This window comes from Ammospiza caudacuta, chromosome 6, assembly GCF_027887145.1.
Source record: "Ammospiza caudacuta isolate bAmmCau1 chromosome 6, bAmmCau1.pri, whole genome shotgun sequence".
NCBI lineage: Eukaryota > Metazoa > Chordata > Aves > Passeriformes > Passerellidae > Ammospiza > Ammospiza caudacuta.
In genome coordinates this window covers 40253651-40271197 of record NC_080598.1, presented here as the reverse complement: position 1 = coordinate 40271197, position 17547 = coordinate 40253651, and the positions used below count along the sequence as shown (strand labels likewise).

At 35.6% G+C, this 17547-nt stretch overlaps 1 protein-coding gene across 6 annotated transcripts in view; it reads right to left on the bottom strand.

The window, feature by feature from the left end:
• The window catches only part of NPAS3 (neuronal PAS domain protein 3), a 583895-nt gene that overhangs the window by 164616 nt on the left and 401732 nt on the right, over window positions 1–17547 (bottom strand). For all 6 annotated transcript variants that reach the window (XM_058807169.1, XM_058807170.1, XM_058807172.1 and 3 more), the window contains one exon: window positions 10031–10120. In XM_058807169.1, the coding sequence (XP_058663152.1) occupies window positions 10031–10120 (90 nt within the window). The remainder of the gene's footprint in view (window positions 1–10030; window positions 10121–17547) is intronic.

The following is a 17547-nucleotide window of genomic DNA, read 5'->3' as shown; positions in this document are numbered from 1 at the left end:
CAGCTTTAATACATAGATGAGATACAATAACAATTTTCATCATATCTTTGTTATGCATATGTTACGGAAGTTCAATAAGAATACATGGATAGCTCCATTGTTATTCAAGGAATTTCAGGAATGCGTACAGCTTTGTATTTACCACTTCTGCATGAATAAGTGCTGTCCCAAATGAGACATCTCTCTGAAATGCAGTATGAAAAGGTAGAGAGTGTGCCTGACTGTAATGGCTACATCCTAATACAGCAGTACTCAGACTAGACAATACTTGTCACCCAAAAGACCCAAAGACAGGAACTCAAACATAAAATAATTAATATAGGTAATAATTCTGTCATACGTTTTATTAGTATAAGGCCAGATTTATTAACACAAAGGCTTTAAAAATTTGTCTGGAATACAGTAGGAGCAGAATACACTATATCAGTTTATAGATCCATGAGATAGAGAAATAAGGCAGTATTTCCCCTTTATATTTTACTGTTGCCAAACTTTATAATATTATTGCCAATCAAGTGGTTTGGTTGCAGTTTCAAAGGCTTTTTGTAGAATCATGATATTCCCAAAAAGTCTCAGACATCTCCTACATATTAAAGCACATTTTTAGCATTCATGTAGTTAATGGAAAAAGAAGACTTGAAAATACAAAGCCACAAAGGGTGCAAATCCCCCTGAATGTTAATAAGCCCTTTAAAATATTATTTTCATATATCTTGAGTATGAACCAGACTCACTATTTGAGTTTATGCTGGGCTGTGAGTTCTGAATATCAAAGGTTAGCAAAATTTTGCTTGGTTGCTGAGGAAGAAGCAGACTCCTCACCAGTCTGTTGCTGAGTAGGGGCAGTGTGATATGTTTCTTCTCTGTCTTCCCCTTCCTGTCTGCTCACACTAGAGCATTTCTTATGTCTGTCCCCTCATACTAATCTGATTCCGCATCCCTCCAATATATGCTGGTGATTCCTCTCTCTAAAAGGAAGATGATTCTGCTCTTAGACATATCTCCTCATTGCTGAAGGAAGAGATTTTCTTTCTTGTCTTTTTGCCCTAAATTTCTAACTCTGGACAAAGAAAGTTTATCGCTTCACTCTGTTGCCATATCTGAGCTCCTGTCTGGGAAAAATTAATTCCTCGTTTTCTACTACCTCATCAGGTGGTCAGTAGAAGTACCCCTCTGCTGCATGGCTGTTCTTGGCTGTGCCAGCACTGCCAGAGCAGGCCATGTAATGGGGTGGGTCCTGATGTCAGATTTTGATGGCCTAGCTTGTAAAATGGCTTTAAACTGGCTCTTCTATGGGTTCATCTGCAGAGGAAGCTTCTGTGGGAGTGCCATGAGAATGATAAATAAACATCATCCATGCAGAGCCAAGATACTCAGGATGAATGTGGACGGCTCTGAAGGTATGAGCAAACAGCAGAGAGAGCTTTTGATGTGAATGTTGTTAAAGAACTCAGCTAAGCAAGTAAGCTAAAGTACTGGATCACAGTAAGCCTGACAAGTTTTCTGCTGCTCTTTTTCCCTGTCCCCTAAATGCAGAAAGCAACCTGAGAGCTTTCTCTTTCACTCTGTAACTTAACCAGGAAGCTGCTGTCAGCTGCTGTGCAACAGGAAGCAGAGGCAGAGGATATCTTGGATGGCATCCTGGTTCAAATGCCAGAAGATAATACAAGGATAAAATGCTAAAGCACCATAGGTCTATTTTAATGCTGAAGATGAACAGGGAGTGACAAAAGAATGTAAATTAATACTGGAAGAGTAATACATGGACACGATTGTCTTGAATTTCCATTACAAACCTTGGGGATTAAGCACCATTAGCCTCTGACTTAGGAGGTTCTCTTGACTAAATGCCATCTGCAGTGAAGACACTCTCCACAGAATTTGGAATGCTCCTGCTCTCTTACCAATCCCCTCTTCTCAGAGTAGTATTAATCTGTTAACTCTGTCTGAACACAGAGCAAGTGAAGTCCTGACCAAGGCTGTAATAATGCATGATGTTGGCAAAATCAGAATAAGATGTATTTCCTGCCCTTCTTCTGAGCTGCTTCCTGATCCTGTGCTTTCATATGCAAGCCCTTAGTTGGACTGGTAGAACTGTCAGTGAGTCTTTGCAGCTGAATATATCACTTAGCTCATCTGAGTTTAAAGCAGTATTTTATATTTCATTTTTGCAGCATTATTTTGCATTTCAGAACCATTCAGTGATTGTGTTTTTAATACACATGGGCACTGTTTTATTCCTTTCATAACCTTAAACCAACCCTTTATTATCTGTGGATTGACCCACCCTTCTCAAGTGCTTGGAATGGAAGTTCTGTCAAGTGAACCTCTACTGCTTCTCTGCTACAAATCTTGAATAATTTCACACAATGGGAAATATTTGAGTCATGACTTTCACTTTCCCTGACTCAAATATGGATGTAAAAGAAAATCAAAGTTTATAATCAGTCCATTTTATAAGCAATGAAAGGTATATTTTTCATACTATTAATGAAAATCTATGAATTATAATTTTTTTTAGAAGTGACATTTTCATCACTCATGAGAGGAATGACTGTTTGAACTTACTCTGAAAAGGTAGAATACTTACTTTTCTTTGAGGGTATTTTCTCCTCATCTCTAATGTGCCCAAAAATCATGGAAAATACCTTTGGGGCAAATGTGTATGTTTCTCACCAGTACCTGTTTTTTTCCCCCCCCAGTTATTCCACAGCTGTTTGTTTTACAGAATATGCTCCAACTTCCACATGAATATGTTACAATGTAATGCAAAGAAGATACCAAAAGTACTCTGTAGCTAATTTGGATAATATGAATATTAATTCAGGAAAACTTTAAATTTGCTTTAATAGGAAAGAGAAACATAAAATACCTAAATTGTCTTACCCAATTTCCCCAGATATATTTATTAAAATAATCTGAAACCATTGCATCCATCAGGAAGCAAATGATCTAATTGCTAATGTTTTCAGTCTTGTTCAGTACTGGAAAGAGTTAAGAATTGCAATGAAAATACCTTATCAAATGCCCTTTTTTTTCTTTAACAGCAAATGGTAGAAATTATTAAGTGGCATAAAAAGTCTTCAGCCTTTAAGTGTTAAACCAATGAGGCTATATTTTATTGCATGGAGAATCTGTGATTCATTTTAACCAGTGAATCCCTTCTGCATAAAGGCTTTCAATGTTTCGGCCTCAATGGCTGGTAAAATATGTTCAAAAGAATAAATAAGGGAAACATGATTCTCATGTAAAATGACATTCTGGATTCTTTTAGTTAACTCAACAGACAGTTATATTCAGTGGAGCCTATAAGACAATTCTGTTGGCAGTATTTAAACACACTGTAGAAGAAGAAGCAAAACAATGTGATCAGTAACAATAAGTTAATTTCAATTAAAAAAAAATCATTAAAGCATCACTATGTATTGCATTTGGACTCACTACAAAGTGACAGTCAGCGGATTATTCCACAGATTTCTAATGCTGAAAATTCTGATGGCATTTACTAGCATAACCTTTCAACTCTGAGCACATCAATAGAGGCAGACAGTGGTTTGAAATATGATTCCTTGCAGATAGCATATCCTCATTCATCTGACTGTGGCGCTCTGTGCTCCATTGCACAAACAGCGGCTCACCCACTTCTGAGAGGACACTAATAAAAAAGGCATCAATTTTCAGCTCTAGTACTACTGTGATCTCTTTATATGTTCGACATCCAACATTAAATTAAAATGCTGTTATAAATCCTACTTTCTGAATCTGGAATGAGTGTTGGGTTTTTGTCGCATGAGACTGCAGCAAATCTTGTCAAAAGCAGGGAAGCACGTCTTGTTCACTCAGAATTAATGTTGTGGATGAAAGAAGGAGGTAAAAGAGGTTGAATACAGTGAACTGTGGGTGTCAAAGGCAGTGGGTAAAGCAGCTTTGGGGTACCAAACAGAGCATAACATTTGCTGCTTTCAACAGATTCCTAGTTAGTAATTATAATTAACACTCACTAACTGCACATGAAGAATAGTTTGTTCATTATACAAAGCACTTTAAAAAATCCTGCAAATTTTAAAATGCCATTATTCATCACAGTTTGGGCAATATATTTCTCTGTGCAGGACAAAACCTGTTTTTCAATAACCCGATAAAATAGGCTAAGTGTTTTTTGGACTTTTGGACCTCTTCATGACCATACAGTGAAGGTTGTTACAGAATGTCTATGCAAAATTATGCATATTGATGTTGATGCTCAGGACTTCTGTCAGGTTGTCATTTGCACTTGAGTTGTCTTAAAAGTTCTTGGGTTGGGGTAGAGATTAAAAAAAAACAACATAGAGAAAAAATTATTAGGTACTGATATTAAATACTGTGAGGATGGCAAAAATAAAGCTGTGAACAGTGAGTGTGATAAAGAAAGCAGGTGGGATATTTCTGCTATGTAGAAGAGTGCCATATATTTTGGAGTCTTTCAGCTGTATCTGATAACCTCTAATGGCAGGTATCCTTTCCCCTTTAAGAGCTAAACTAAGCTACACTGAGAAGGCAATAATGTCCTCAGCAAAGATACTGTGTCTATAGATATGTTCCCTTGTTCAGTTCATTCATAATTACGAAGAAAAGAAACAAGCTTGCCTTTTCGGGGATGGGGGAGTGCCTTCAAGAGTGGTTCAATATCTGGATCGAACAGAGGAACTTTTTCCCCCTAAGGATCCTGCCTGAAGAAACCTTGACATGCACAAAGTCAGAACCTAGACAAAGTTGCCCTGGTGAGAACGATAAGGTCACCCGTGGGATTGCTGAGATTATCTCTGTCAAGCACTTGGACAGCATGCAGTCAAATGATGCATCATGCAGTCATTTTCGGGGGGGAAAAATCAATTTCTTCAGCAGGTCGCTATTTGCTTTTCAAAGTGCCCTTGTAGGCCTTCACCACCAAGCATTTATCAATTTAAATGTTGTAAATTGATAATGTGCCACTGTGCCTTGTACTGTTTCTGAATTATTTTGATACTTATATTTTCTTACTGCTCTCAAAATCCTCAGAGCTGCTGTATTTCAATAGAACTCCTCCCTTGTTCACTTCTTTTAGCATAAGATACAACAGTAAATTAATATTCTTACATTGAATGTTAAGGGAAAAAAAATTAAAGCCCCACATGACCAGTATAGAATCCCCCAGGTTTTTATTTACTCATTTTAAAGGGGAAAAACTGTTAAAAAATTATCAGTGCTAGTGGACCAATTTACTGTATGAGCACAAATGATCATGTTATGTGGAAGTATTTAAATTCAGAACACTAAAACAATGACAAGATCAGAAAAAAAAAAGGCTAAGTTCAATAACTGGTTATTGTCTAGTTTTGCTTAAAAAAGATTCCAGTTCTGGATTTTTCATTATTATTATTATTATTATTATTATTATTATGTTTTTTTGTTAATGGTATAGAAGGAAAATAAGACAGAATTTACAGAATCAGTGCAAATGTCAAGATTGCTTTATATTATTTTTAAGCAAACAGAGCACAAAAGCAATCCTTTAACCATCTACTAACCTCAACTTGATTTGCATTGAAAAACAGGTAGAGCACAGTAGTTGAGGTTTGTGCTTCGTAAAAGCAAAAGAAATACATGGCAGTTGCAAAGCATTCTTAACCTCCAGTGATTTATTGGCCCTCAGCCAAGTTATCAGGGGAATCTAATTCTTCTTTATTATTCAAATAAACCACATTTGGCACCATGGTTCCTTTTCAGAATAGCTTCACAAATAGAATGAGTACTGTCATTTATTTGACCTTGTACTTGTGTGCTGTAGCTATAATTTTATTTGCTATTTCATAGAACAAATGCACAGAAAGCCAAAATAAGGAAATATATTATGCTACTGGTAACAGAGTACACACGTAATATACCTGTTGGTTTTGCCTGCTTTATTTTCAAATAGATAAATTCTCAAAATTTTATTCTTGTTTTCTTCCTTTTTCATCTCTATTATCTATCTCTTATTATGCCAGCAGCTGCACTGTTCATTTTTAGTGAGTTCTCTTTTCAACAGGCCAATCTGCTCTGTGTCCTGGGCAAGCAGGAGCAAAGGTAGGAAATATTTTACTTTAAGATGTGGACCTCACAGGCAGGAAACAATGCATACCATCCTTGCCGAGTACAACTATTGTAAGAGGTGATTAAGAACTTGTTTCCTGAATGCAAAAGCATCCTAGCCAGATTATCAGCTCATAATATTTTCTATTGAACCTGAAACTCATATGTCAGGCAATTTTATCCTTTCTGGATAACACATTTTTATTCTATCTGTTTCTGGATAGACTGTTCTCCCTTTTTGTTACTATTTATGTTTCAGCATATGTTTGGTCCAAGTCTCAAACACGGACATTTTCAAGAGAATTGAAATCTGTTAGGGAAGCACTCACACTGACTTCTAAGTGCTGGAAGAAGCAATTTAAATGCCTCTTCAGTGGTTAGCCATTTTCCTTTGAAATCTCATCCCATTACTAAAAGGAAATCAGGGACTGAGGGTTTCAAAGATGGAAGTTACCCTGATATCAAAAACTACCTACTGACTTGGAAAATGCATGGGACTAGATACATATGAAGAACAAACACTTTCACATCACTACAGAGATCCAGTGGAAAAAGATGTTTGTATTGGCTACACCACCACAGATCATGTTGTCCAACCCAGAGATGAAATCCTGGCCAAACTGCACATTTTTAGACGTTTCTGGGTCTTTCAACAAATACTACTGCTCATGAAAGAACTGAAAAGTATGTCCAACTATTTCAGCTTGCCTCGAGTATAACTGAGCTATGACAATTAACAAAGACTAAAGCCAATATACATAGACCCTTTAACTGGGAGATTGTTGGTCCATTTCTTCTGCTTTGTCTCTTTACCTTTCTCACTCATTATTTTCAGCTAACTCTCTTTTCCTAAACTTTGAAATGTATCTCTGCTCTCTGAAACTGATCTGATTGTAATTCCACAGTATGGTCTGAAGTATACATCTGCCAAACTAGCTTAAAATTCTTGGTTAGCAGTAGTGGGAAGATAAATTATACAAAAAAAAATTCAAAATATATATGTCGATGGGTGTCTACATATAAGTTATACTCATTGTAATGTCAAAAGGGCATTTATTGCAATTTTTGTTTACTGCTCAACTGTACTGTTACTTTTGCCAGGGGTAACTTTATTATTATAATTTTCAGGCTACCTTCCAAGATATTGTTTTATCAGATTTGTTTGCTATTAGTCCTGCAGCTATCTTAGAACATTGGCATCCATTTGTTTTGCACCACTGGCTCTAAATGTTCAGAAAAGAGTAAAATTGACTACCATAACTGTTGTCACCTGCTGAGATTCAATACAAGAACTATTTTCCTTTATCTAGGAGACATGAGATTTTGCTTTGCAAATACAAAATATATTTTACATTATTTCCATGCATGCTAGTTAAAGAATGAAAACTAAAAAAACCCAACAAAACAACACCAAACAAGGATGAAATCTTGGAGAAATAATTTGACCAGAAAGTAAGAATCCAAAGGCAGCACTTGATGAAGCTATTTCAAATAATAATGTACATTATAATGCCTTTAGGTGCAACACTGCCTGGAGGTTCTATATAAATATAAAGTTTTGGAGTATCAGCATAGGGTATATCAATGTTTACAAGCAGTGCAAGAAATACAAAACTACATAGCACCAACCCAGAAATTCAGAAGTCATGAGAATTTTAAGTTTGGTGTGATGAAAACTGTAGCATTTACCATGTATATTTGAAAAATGGTTCCAAGGATAGACTTGCTAATAGTTTTATCAACTAATAAGCTTTGACTAGTGATTTAGTAGGAAGTAGCTACAGCGCTCCTTTTAAAATTATTAAGAGACTAGCAGTATAATGCTGTACCAAGAGAACAATATATCAAAAATATATAAATACTGTAGGTCTTAGAACTACCAAATGTCTCCATAAAGACAGAAGAGAAGAAAAGCAAAAAATTCAGATATTTTAGTAAATCTCAGTAGGTTTAATTCATTATTCTATAAAAAACAACAGTACTGGTTCTGATTTATGGTAGTTTTTCCATCAGTACTTTCAGTGGTGAACACATGGAAATATTTGCCCTGATATTTCCAATACTCTAACATGCAAAGACAATTTCTTCATTTATCTGAACTCTTTCTTGAAATGTATATGGATCAACATGGAGAGTAAAGTCTTAACAACATGATGTGAGTTCAGAGCAAGGAGAGATTTATCAACTCTGTAGTTTGAAAGACAGTGGCAGAAAATGCTTTTAACAAGAGACTAACATAGGGTTAAAGCCAAATTTTTCTTGAACAGATGATATTTCAGATGGCCACACTATTCCAGATGCATCAATTTCCTTGAAAATCCAATCCATATATGTGCATATGCTGTGCTGGCAGGAGGACTGACTGAAATGGCCAAAACCCAAGAGCTAATATTCTTTTGGCCAGAATAATGCAATTATTATTTTCCTAGCTATCAGTCTAAGCATACAGAGCCATCTGTTATGCAAAGCAAACATACACATCTCAATTACAGAAAATGCAGTTGCCTTGACAGAATTTGGATTACACCACTAACCAGGGCTGTAAAATTTGTTTTAAGCTAGTGTATAATGGATGCCTTTCAGGAGTTTCCTAATTAGCATTTACCTGCTTAAACTAATTATCCATCCTTCTTCTTTACTGGCTTATTAGACTTTGTTGGATACTATGCATAAACCAGATTAATATGAACATAAGACAATAATAAACATTAAAGTTCCAATTCTTTACTGTATTAGCAACATGGTGGTGCACCAATTTCAAAATGTGAGATTCTTGATACTAACTCCCAAACAGATTAAGTCAGGGATTAAAGTCTATTACAAAACGAGGGACTTTAATGAGAGACAAGAATACTGATATGAGCTAGAAACGGCTCTTGTTTCCATTTCTATCATTGGGTTTGCCAAAGCCAGCACAAAATAACAATTACTGAACTTATTACAGCCAATTGCTTGCATATTCTTTGAGGACTTAATGAGCTCTATTCATATTCTCACCTGATATTATTTAAAATTAGTGTATTTTGGTCACCAAATATTAATATTTCCCATTTAAATGTTGGTGGGGTACAGCAAAACTGACAGTAAGTAGCCTATGGAAATAGTTGCTTCCTCATAGCTGTGTGGGTCCCAATTTAAAGTATTTGAAATAAGTATTATTTCAGTTTTTCTTTTCCTCCTCAGGGTGACTGCAGTAGAAGTAGATGGTTTCTCTCTGAAAATCATCATGCAAAATATTTCTGCTTCATTTCTAAGTGAAAGCAGAAAGAAGCTATCCGGCCTAAACATTTCTGAATGCTGCAGGATTAGGAATAAGCATTAACAACTAACTTTTGCCCCACTTCTGCCCTGCCGTTTAATCTTTGAAAAACAGTTGTCAGCAATTAAATGAAAAACAAAAAATCTCAAACCAACCCCACCTCCAAATTACTGTATTTTACAAATTCATCTTTTCATATTAGTGAGCATTGGTGAAAGCATCAAAATGTGTCCTTGTTGGAACCCTTCCTGCAAGACATTTTAATGGCCTCTTCCAGCATTTCTTGACTCCAAATGACTCCCTGTCATCGTGTCAGCTCCCTGGATAATGCAGGGTACTCCATAAACATCCAGTAATAGGACACAAGGGAAGTACTATTAGACTGTCCCTTTCCTATCAGGTATAGAGGTTTAAAGTTCAAAACAACTGAGGAAAGAAACTTAATTTGTTCTCGATAAATTAATAATGATCCTTTGTGGCAAAAACTTTTCTTACACATCTCAACATTCAATACTATAGACACATTTTTCAGTTGTGTCTCAGGATGAACAGGATGCACCTTAACAGCTTATTCAATAATCCATGGAAAACACAGAAACCAAATTATTATTTGCTTAATAATAATAAACAGAAGAATGCATCATACACAGTTATGTTCTAGAATTGAAAGCGTGTACTTACTTGGGACAGGCCTAAATAGATGGAGACAGTTTCTGAAATGTACAAAAATTTTCCTTCTTGATTTAGTGCAAATACAAATCCATCGAGGGACTACAGAATAAGAGGAAAGAAAAGAGTTAATAGATTGTTAAAGAATTCCAAACTACAAATAGAAGTAGATTCAAACAAAGGCATCACAGAATAAACTGAGGAAAATATTCTGACTTTTGTGAGAGTGGTTTTAATTTGAACCCTTAAGACAATTTCTTTGTATTCTGTCTACATATTAATAAACATCATATGAGTATATTACTAAGTCCAAATTGATGACTATATTACTAAGTTATTTTACTGCCATGCTTATATCTGCCATGTACTGTATAAAATTTATATCATTTGCTTGATAGAGGAAATGTAAAAGAATAAAATGTTCATTTTTTTTTTCATGAAGAAATAAATAAGGAAAACACATTACCTTCCAATTGAGCAGTGTATACAAAAAATCACCCCCTATTGCTCAGAATCAAAGCAGAGAATTTCCATTTTCAAAAATTTAAAAGGAGAAAATAAAATCCTGCCATCACTCAAATCGCTGTGGACCTCAATAATTTGTAAATTAATTGAGGATTACACACACACGCACACGCATGCACGCATATACCCACACACCATTTTCCTTTTGTGAGACAACAAAGCCAATCAGCAGATTACTGTCAAATATGTTTACAGCTTAGGTCTCTAGAAATGCTATGAATTTCATCCTTTTGGTGTAAAAGTCTAGATCAGATTTTTCTTTGACAGGTTCAAGTCTTTGGATGTGGTTTCCATTTCAACTGCAAAAACCAAAATACAATTGCAGCGATTAATGCACACCTTTTGAAACATGAGTGCAGTTAATAAACAGAGGACTATATTCTAAACTGACACAGGGTACCTCTATCAATAAGAGTAAACCTTTATTAGGAAGAAACTACCTTAATACACCGTCCATGTCTTTACCTTTTTGCCTTTTATGAGGATAATTTTTGGCAAAAAATCACAGACTATTGCAAAAGTAAAACCACAAAATTCCAGAAATTAGAAATGCTAAAACAGCTCAGAAAATATGAAAAAGCTCAAATTTTGGGAGGAACAAGGAAAAATCCCCAAAATCCTGTCTCAAATATCCCCTTGTGATAAAAGAACATGTAAAGGAAATATTTACTGTAGCATTTGAAAGATTAGCCTAGTTTTGGAAGGAAAAAGCACATAAATTTGATGGAGATACATAATGACAAAATCATGTAACCACTCCTTTGCAAATACACAACAGTGATTTTTGAGGGATTTTAATATTTTTATTTTTCTTCTCTAATTTCTAACAGGCTGCTAGTCAAAAGCTGTCTTTGGCAAAAGTTCACCCTGCTCTGATGTAGTAGGTGGTGGAATTAGTGCAAAATCTGAGTTTTCTAAAAATAATAGACCGCATATTGGAAAACAAACCCTCACTAAAGACACTGCATTAAAAAAGACTCTAATTTATATTTATGAATTAATAAAAATGTAAATCTGCATGGATCTCCTTCATGTAAAAACATTTATATTATGCAAGTAATTTATGGCCTCTTATAAATCATCATAATTTCTTTCTCAAATTATTAACATCACTTCCCTGAATTTTTAACATCAATAACAGGTGGAATATTTGGAACAGTGAAATTCAAACTTAGATCAATACCAGGACAATCAAGACCTTTGCACATCTGATCTCTCTCACTATGTACAATCTCTTACTCAGAAAAGCAAATCTTTACAGGTCTTAGTTAAAGTATTCCTGATTCTCTGTCCTGTGTTCCTTTGAGGAAACTGGCTTAACCCTCTGTTGAACTGAGAACCATGACACTGTCTCCCTGGACACCCATACAGAACTCCATTCTGCACCAAGAAGAAGAAATTGTTCCACTGACTCAGCCTAAAGGCCTATGAGCAGCAGTCAGTTTCCCTGGGTCTGGCAGTATGTACAGAGATGCTTCAGAGCAGTGGAATGTCCATACTGGCAATGACAAGCCTACCAGAGGTTTCTTAAAAACCTGTTCTTAGCAGTTGGCATGACTGTGATACTTCCTTTCTTGAGGAAAGGTGTTTCATAGGTTATTTGTGTATCATGTAAATACAACCTTCTTTTTCTCAGTTTTTTATATAGCTTTTTGTGTGGCCTCTTTGCTCTGTTACTTGAGAGAATGACATACAGTTTAAGCACATTCATCATCTGGTCTGCTTAGCACACTGCATTAGTGTGTAATTATCTGACATATCTGGGCAATTTTTTCTAAGAACCAGAAAAAATAATTCTCTGAGTCACTGATGTCTTTTCTGCTTCTTTTATACACACCATCTTATTTGGGAACTCAGGCTTAATGAAACAAAAATGTGAAGAATGCTTTGAGTATTGATTAGGCAGAAATGTTTCATTCAGTGTAGTTTTGAAATTGTCTGACACCAGTTTTGCTGGAAAAAATATAAACAAACAAACAATCTCTAGCCAACATAGCTGTTCAAAGAAATTTCAGCCTCCATGGCTAAAGTTTGCAAGTCATCAGCAACTGGAAGGGTGTTGAAGTGAGAAGTGTTAGTCATCTTAAGCACTTGCTACTTTTCCTTGCCATTAACTCAGATTCTCTCCTTTCCTTTAAATAGTTTTACTTTATTAGCTTTACTTGTTTAGCCTTTTTTTCTCTTTTTCTCTGGAAGAGTATTCCTTACTTTTGCCCCCAAGTTTTACAAGGGAGGTAACTGAGGAGGCAGCACCGAAGGACCGGCAGGGGCAACACAGCACACCAACACCTTTGGATGTGATTAGTCACTTCCTGTGGCATAAAATCTGTTTGTTAAGCCAGCTGAGACTAATGACTCATGGTCATTCTTTCTCAGTTTCTTTTTCCCCTTCTCTGAAGCTATGGTTATGTGCAACTCCTGGCCAAATTCAGCATTTTGTTTAATAGAATAAAATGAGGAAGTTTATATTTAATTGTATTTTGAAAGAACCACTGATTAACAGCTAATGGACACCTAACTCCTTTCATGCCCAAAATACAAGGACCTTAAAACAAAAGCTCCAAGTACTAAGCTCAAGTTCCAAATCCTAAGAAAAATGACAATAAAAATAGGAGGAGAAATAGCCATCTTCCAATGCAAGGCAGTTCCTCCCACCAGTATGAAAGGGCTGAGACGGACCACTTTTGTGACAATGTTGTTGTTCCTTTTACAGGTCAAACAGTAGTTCTGAAGGACTGCCTCATTCGTTATTCATAGGTATTATTTATGAATATTTATTATTTAAGTAATGCGTGTTGAAATTTTTCAATTTTTCATAAAGCGTATGTCCTTTGTGCATGCCAAGAGAGCAGCAGACTTCAGAGAAGGTGCAAGTCAACATAACACAGGTTATGTTATATACTGGAGAAGAGTATGTGATATCACTGGATACTACATATTCACAAACAATTCTGTTTTAATGAGAAATATCTGGAAGTATTTTTCATAATGCTTATGTATAACTAAGGACAAAATAAATGAGAGAAGGGTAGTGGATTGAGAAAGCTTTCAAATATCTATTTTGAAAGGAGGATCACAGTGCTTTCCAGACAGAATTTCTTAACAGTTTCAATGTAGTTCACAGGCAAAAGGATTTCTGTTCTGGACATTTCAGAGTTAAGTATAATATAAAAATAGAGTCTGAAAAGGTAACTGTGTTTTGTAATGTACTATTTTCATCGAAGGAGAGGCCATGAATACAAGGAAAATTTTCTTGACTTAATTTCTCTCTTTTATTTTAAAGTGAATGAAGTTGACTGTCATAAACCTACTCCTATCTCATCTAGTGTGGTAGCTGAGAAAGGGTCAGGGTGACCCCAAATGCCAATTTTGAGCACAATCCAATTTAAGGTAGACTGGTAACTTCTTGTTTAAAACTACACTTACTGGCTTTATGCAAAATGTGATTAAAGCTGAAGCTTTCTATTACTTTTGATTTCAGAAAACCATTATGTATTATGCTGTTTCAATCACCACAGGCTACTTTTTAATTTATTTTTTTTTAACTGCCCCACTGTTTTCAACAGGCGCCAATTAAGATTCTGGGGTCAAAGGGTTAATTACATCTTCTTACCCACTATGTAGAATTTTCTGATTATTAACCAAGGTTGGATTAAGATGAAAAAGAACCGACACAAATGTTAATGCTTGCCCCTCCTCAAGAAGATTTATCATAATACCATGCTGAAATCTATATGCTCTCTTCAAAGCTGTTAAAGAATGAAATCTTGAAGGGAACACTAAAATAAATGCTTTAAAGACATGCAACTATCTGATTTATTGAACCAGTTTTCTTTTTCCTGAAAACTGTTCTAAATTAGCCAGGCAGGACTGATACAAGTTTTTCTTTGTCACATACAAGCAAGTCAATGTGGTAGACACGAAGGAAGTGAGACTCAGATTTAAAAGTCACTAGCTACAGCACACCGGAATAATAATGCAAATTATTATAATTTATATCCTCTGACATCAGAATAATACAAAAATGTAAAGCACAGGTTTTTAACCCAAAATACTCACTGCCTTTTACAGTATGTGAAGCATAGTGAGGTTATTTCCTTTCAAGATATGAAACCAAGTGTACCACTTTGACCGAATATGCACTTATGTATAATGCATCATAGTAAATGGATTTATATTTGTCAGAGGAATTTTGTCCCAGCCATTTTTGCATATTCCCACTACAGGCAAATTTAATTCACTGGAGTCTTACTACGGTGTCCTTCTGGAGAATATCCTCATATTTCACGCTATCTATGAAGTCCCTAATTCTTTCTAGTGTATTCCAATGCTTCAAAAAACCCTGTTACCCTGACCTAAACTCCAGTTAGAGTGAAGAATTACCAGTAGGCTAGGTTATTTTAATGACAGATTATTTTAAACTAAGCCTTCACCATCTGTTCCACCCCCTAATTATGAATGCAAAAAGGACATATTTCACAATTACATCAGTAAAAAGTAAGATATACATGATTTAAATGCATGCGTGTGTTCTTTGTCCAATGCAGCATGCATCTGTGATGTTTTCTCATTCGGGCTCTGATCAGGAGTTAGGGGCTGGAGAAAGGAATGTTCCTCCTGATAAAACAGACTAATTGATATACTAAACTTTTTTCTGGAAAACAGATCATCTTAATTAGAATTTTTCACTCTTATAACATAGTGATACTATAACTGGAGCTGAGCATTTATTTGAGGACAAAGCCTGTCACCAATTAGACATACAAAATTCAATAACAGCAAAAATATTTCACTCTTTTTTTTAAAGAGAGTAAGTATTGGATGCAACTGACATTTAGGAAAGAACATAATCCCTCTCTTATAATACATATACAGTTACATTATTTATTTATCGATTGAATCACAACATGGCTTAAAAAATATGATTTACTAAAGAAAGAAGCAAAAACACAAGTTCCACTTCAACATGGCAACCATTTTTGGATGGAGGGTTAAAATAAAATAAAAGGCATGAATGATGGCTAACAGAAATCTGGCCTCAGTATCCATCTTCTGTGCTCTCATTATTAAGATATCAGAGCAATATCCTCCAGCAACCTCAACAAACATGCAAAAGCATAACTACTTAGGTGGAAAATCTGACCTTGGGCTTTCACAATTAAGTACTATGAGACAACTGGAGTATTGTGCTGGGAAATAGGATTTTACATGGGATATATTTGATACACATGAATAAAAATGAGCAACTGAAGTTTCATCATCTAATGACTTACACAAATCTCTAAAAGCTTTATTTGTCCTCTTCCATCTTTTTAATCCCTTGCAAACAAACAAACAAACCAACCCCAAATAAACAAAACAAACAAAAAAACCTCACCTCCCAACAAAAGCCCTCCCCCCCAAAAAAAAAAATTAAAAGGCATAGGAATTATATCAGCCTTCCTTGGGCTACAAGCTTTTTGCTACTAAGCAAAAATTCCAACATAAAACACATAGAAACCCCAGTTTTCAACTCAAACTGCTGCCATTTTTCAATCATAGTCCACCATAACAGTTATATGGCTACATGACCATAGACTCCTTGTGAATTAATGACACATACTTGGCAACAAGGCAGCATGCATTTGGCACCAAAACAACCACAGTAAAAGAGATGAGGTAAGGGGACAAACTCAAAGGATGTGGTTAGCATGGACTTTGATGCCAGCTTCCTAATTTGTCATTTTTGTGCTCTTTGCTCATGTGGTCAGGATGCAATTTATGACAACAAGGGAGTGCCAAAAAATAAATTTGTCAATAATAAGGAGGTCTGCTTTATAGCTCAAAGCCAAGAAATGAAGGAGGAGGAGTAAACTTTACTGATTCCCTTGACGCATCTTTCACAGACTTACAGAATAATTCTGCTTATACATCCAAAACAGCAAAAACTTGCAGTGGCAGTTTTACTACTTGATTAGAAAAAAAGCATACAGAACAGAATAATTGCAAAAGTAGAAAGTGTAGAAGAGAAAAGTTTAGAGGCAAGAAAAATATTTAAAGGTGGCAGTTGAATTCTTAAGATGTATTCCCTGGACTGTTTGCTGATAATATATTGAGAAGTATCAGAGGTAAGTTTGAGAATCACAGCAAGATTAAAAATTTCTAAGTAATGGATGTTCAAGAAAAAAAATCTGAGATTAAGATTTTGACAATTTTTTGAGTACAAGAACAATAAATGACTTTTAGGAATCTCTGCCCCATAGATAGAAATATTATTTTTTTCTAGAAGGCCATTCTATATTGCTGCATAATCTCAAACCACCCTGTGAAGTCATGCAATAAAGCACCAAACTTTTATCTTTATGATTTCTGATGAGTTCCTAACCTTTCGTTATTTAGGATTCCTAGAGCTCCTAGTGCTGGTTCCAGACTCTTTGGACAGGAGATGCCACATAATGCAATCAGGTTTATTTAGGACAAGACTTATCATACAGAGACTACATTATATATCTCTTCCCCTGAGAAAGTGATCACTTTGGGTCAGGACTAAGTGTACATCTGTGGACTGCCTTTGTTTTGAAAATACTCAGTGTTTGAATGTAAGTGGTTCCCGCCCTTTGGTGGTACAAATATTACAATCAGCTATGCATTTCTGCACTGAGAGGTGCTGCCCTGAGTAAAGGACTTGACAAAGTATGTACCTGCACAACATTTACTAAATAAGTGCCAAAAGTGAAAGAGTAAGGTGATGCAGCAGCAGGAGCTAAGATACACAGAGATGGCAGAGTGAGGCCTTGAGTCCTCAGACCTGCACCTCAGAACACACAGCAAGAGATTGTGGGAACCTGAGCTGATTGAAACACAGAGCAAGTAGAAGCAAAACTGATTGTGGGAGCAATAAGCATTTTTGTGAATGTTATTGTTTCCCAAGCTGCAAATTTGAAGCCCTTTTATGCAACGTATAAATATTTCAGTTTATGAAAGCTCAATTCAAATTGATCTTATATTCCTTGTGTATTTGCATG